Here is a 3,740-nt window from a genome sequence, read left to right as displayed (position 1 = left end):
AGATCATCCTCTGTGTTTAAAAGCAAAATTATTTCATCTGGCAAGAAATTATTGAAAGAAAAAAATATAATTTGTCTATAATATTTTTTTTATCAAACAAAGGATCATTAAATTATTCATAATCCCTGAAATCATATTAGGGAATTTGTAGAATAATTATTAAAATGTTCAGTGATTATGTAAAATCACTGGTCATTTTTAGGGATTATATATAATTACTAATGATTTTAGTGATTCTACATATTCCCTGAAAAATCAGGGATTCTACATAATCCCTGATTATACAAATTCACTGTGACAGTATATAGCTACCAATCAAAGCAGGATTGACATGTAAAAAGTATCAGAGGACGACATAGAAACATTAGCCGAAGATGAACTGCCAGCACTTAAAATGGAAATAAGTCAAAAGAACAGAAAGTAAACCAACACATAGAAAATATATTTTTTGCACAAAAGATCAAAGACTGAAATGGGTTTTTTTGGGGAAAGAAAGAAAGTATAATACAAAAATAAGAAGATGTGGTATGATTGCATATAAGACCTCTCTCCATAAAAGACAAAACGACACAGAAATTAACAACTATAGGTCAACGAACAGTCTTCAAGAATGAGTGAAACACATGTAAAGTTGATTTTGTACAAAAATACACAAACTGTAATTGCTAATTCGATAAGCTTTTGTCTATTTCAGAATATTGACTTGCTGTGTTGATGGGTGCATTCACGAATAACATATAAGAGAATATAAAAGTATGAGACATCACACTCATATCATTTTACCATGCCTCGTTTTCATTGTGATATTTGTGATGCACCACGTCACTGTTTTGGTACAATATGAATATAATAGAGCAACAAAATACCGATGTCCGTATAATATGTGTCCAAAGTCTACTCAGATTAAAAATTTACGAAATGATGAAGTAAAAGTTGCGGCCAAATCAAACAGATCGGTCAAATCATATCTGAACGAACATTTTCTGACGTTGTTTACGACCTTTGATCCCAGTATGGAGAAGTTCGTTGTTTATAATAACACTTTACATAACTGGAAATTGCTGAAATCCAATGATGTGAAACTGGTGTTCTTCTCTGATGACGACAAACTACGGACACATGTAAAAAGTATAGGATGGGATGTCACTTTAAGCATACCACTTAAAGCATGTAATGGAACGCCTGTTTTGAAAGAAATGTTTATAAAAATTATGTCAATGTATAAAAGCAAATTTTATGCTTATGCAAATGCAGATATTTTATTCGATCGTGGATTACTAAATACTTTACTTTATTTGTCAAAGTTTCATAAGTTATATTATCACCCTTTATTAGTTAGTGGGAAACGAATGGACTTTCACATTGACAGACTAAATACAGAGCGAATTAGCGGATATGACGATATTGAAGACTTGATAATACAAAGTTCCATGTCGTATGGATTTGCAGAGGATTATTTCATTGTAAATAGTCAGTTTCCATGGAAAATAGTCAGTGACGTAGTGATTGGGAGATCAATGGTGGATAATTACATCGTTTATATGGCCAGAAAAAATGGAAATATAAATGTAATCGATTCATCAGCTTCAATCGGTGCTCTACACCAAAAGACTGACCACAGAATTAAGATTAAAATGGGCAATTGTAACAGGAAAATAATTGGATCTAAATTTTCCCGCCATATGATTTCCAGGGGAAATATAGAATGTGCTCCATGGGAAACAAGAAATATAAATAATGAAATTGCATTTATTAAACGTGGAATGTTTACAACTGTATGCTAAAATTGCATACATATTTCCTCTTGTTTGTACCTATACAATTACATTCAAATTGTCATTGAGTACAGACTATTCGAACTGACCACGACAATCTTCTGCTCATCTATGTTTTACGACACTTATTGACAGCTTATCTAAACAATGTAAACTGTAATTTTCTCAGGTGGTAGAAAAGTGCACACTTTATTACTTTAATATTTTTAGTATATGTATAAAGATGTGTCGATTGTTATCTAAACACGTGATGTAAACAAAGGTAGACTTATATTTATGGTGTCGTCATAAAATATTTGTTTGTTTGTTTGTTTGTAAGTAATAGCCTAGGCGTTAACGTTGTAACCATTTTAATTGGAACTTGTTTCACTGATTCGTGTACTAAACGAAAGTTAAGTGCAGAATGTGTGTTTGGTTTTCTGTTGGTAAAAGTATATGCCAGAATGTGTGTTTGGTTTTCTATTGGTTAAATCATAGTCTTGAATGTGTGTTTTGTTTTCTGTTGGTTAAATCACGGTCCTGAATGTGTGTTTTGTTTTCTGTTGGTTAATGGATGGCCCAGAATGTGTGTTTGGTTTTCTGTTGGTTAAAGCATGGTACTGAATGTGTGTTTAGTTTTCTCTGTTGGTTAATGGATAGCCCAGAATGTGTGTTTGGTTTTCTGTGTTGGTTAAATTTGGACCGGAATGTGTGTATGATGCGTTTTAACGCATAAGAAGTAATGTATGATTGATTTTCTGTTCATATGGCGTATTCTATATAAGTATAAAAGACGATTCTAATCTGACGTCCTTAATGCGCTTTGTAAACAAAGCCAAAGCCATGTTCTAATTAGCACAATATATGTTTGACACATGCGCAAACATTTACTGTTTATATTCTCGTTATTTTCATTGTATTTCTATTAGAAATATACATTTTAGCAGCTTACATAAACTTTTATTATATATTGTTTATCAAACAACACATATGTTCCCTGTTGTTAGTTTTTAAACTTATTAAATGTGAAAATGATATGTACAGACTACACAAAAACTTGAGGAAACGAGAACAGCCAAACATTTTCAAGGTATTTTCGTACGCTTCGATCAATAAAAATACTGTATTTGTCCTGTTAGAATCGAAATAATGCCTCCGTGTCATGCTCTATGCTCATTTTGACATGGGTAGCTAACGCTCAGTGTAAAATATCAGCAAATATAATGCATACCTAACTATGTTAAAATAAGCATAGATTATGACATGAAGGAATATTATTTCTTAATCAAAATCAATGAACTTGTTATAAGTTTGTGGTTGTGACTGTTTAAGTTCATTCCACCCACTCACTTCAAACATATTTTTGATTTTCAGACCTTTTGAACTATAATTGACTCATTCTTGAAGGATGCCTTTTTTTCTTTGCAGGTTTTACACAAAGAACAGAGAAACTGATAAAATATATACCAACCAAATCATAAAGAGAATAAAGGGGACTAATGCAACAGTTAAATGAAAATGAAAAATCTGTTTGGATTTTTTTGTGTGTTCTACCCGACAGTTTTCGTTCTGATGGTAACACAGTTGCACGTTGCCCCAACCAATGTCAACCATGTGTCCATATTAGGGAGACAAAAACGCAGCCATTTCTATTTCTCTATTAAACAAACATTGAATATTTCGAAAGTGGAGACAATGATGACACAAGATAGCACCACCCAGTCTAGGTTTACTTCCGAAGAGCATTTCTTAACACTCTTCACGTCTTTTAATTCTACCATGGAGAAATTTTACATTTACAACAATACCATACATAACTGGTTACAGATGAAACCGAAAGTAGTTCTTATATTTTTCTCTGATAACTCGAAACTTAGGAAATATGTTAGCAGTATTGGATGGGACTTAACGCTAAGTGTTGGATTAAAATCATGTAATGGAACCCCAGTTTTGAAAGATATGTTTTTGACGGCACAAAAGTTAGTT

The 3,740-nt window shown here is 32.2% G+C and overlaps 1 protein-coding gene across 1 annotated transcript; it reads left to right on the top strand.

The window, feature by feature from the left end:
• Positions 1-725: 725 nt before the first annotated feature.
• LOC139481542 (uncharacterized) lies at positions 726-2,076 on the top strand. The gene has a single exon (XM_071264947.1). It carries the CDS (start codon positions 756-758, stop codon positions 1,782-1,784), a length of 1,029 nt encoding a protein of 342 aa, XP_071121048.1. The 5' UTR covers positions 726-755; the 3' UTR covers positions 1,785-2,076.
• Positions 2,077-3,740: the final 1,664 nt, after the last annotated feature.

This window comes from Mytilus edulis, chromosome 7 (genome assembly GCF_963676685.1).
Source record: "Mytilus edulis chromosome 7, xbMytEdul2.2, whole genome shotgun sequence".
In the NCBI taxonomy this organism is placed as follows: domain Eukaryota; kingdom Metazoa; phylum Mollusca; class Bivalvia; order Mytilida; family Mytilidae; genus Mytilus; species Mytilus edulis.
Note: the sequence above shows the minus strand (reverse complement) of the source record. Positions and strands in the feature narration are given on the sequence as shown.

Coding starts and splice junctions, on each gene's coding strand:
- LOC139481542 (XM_071264947.1), top strand. CDS start 756: ATGAGACATCACACTCATATCATTTTACCATGCCTCGTTTTCATTGTG.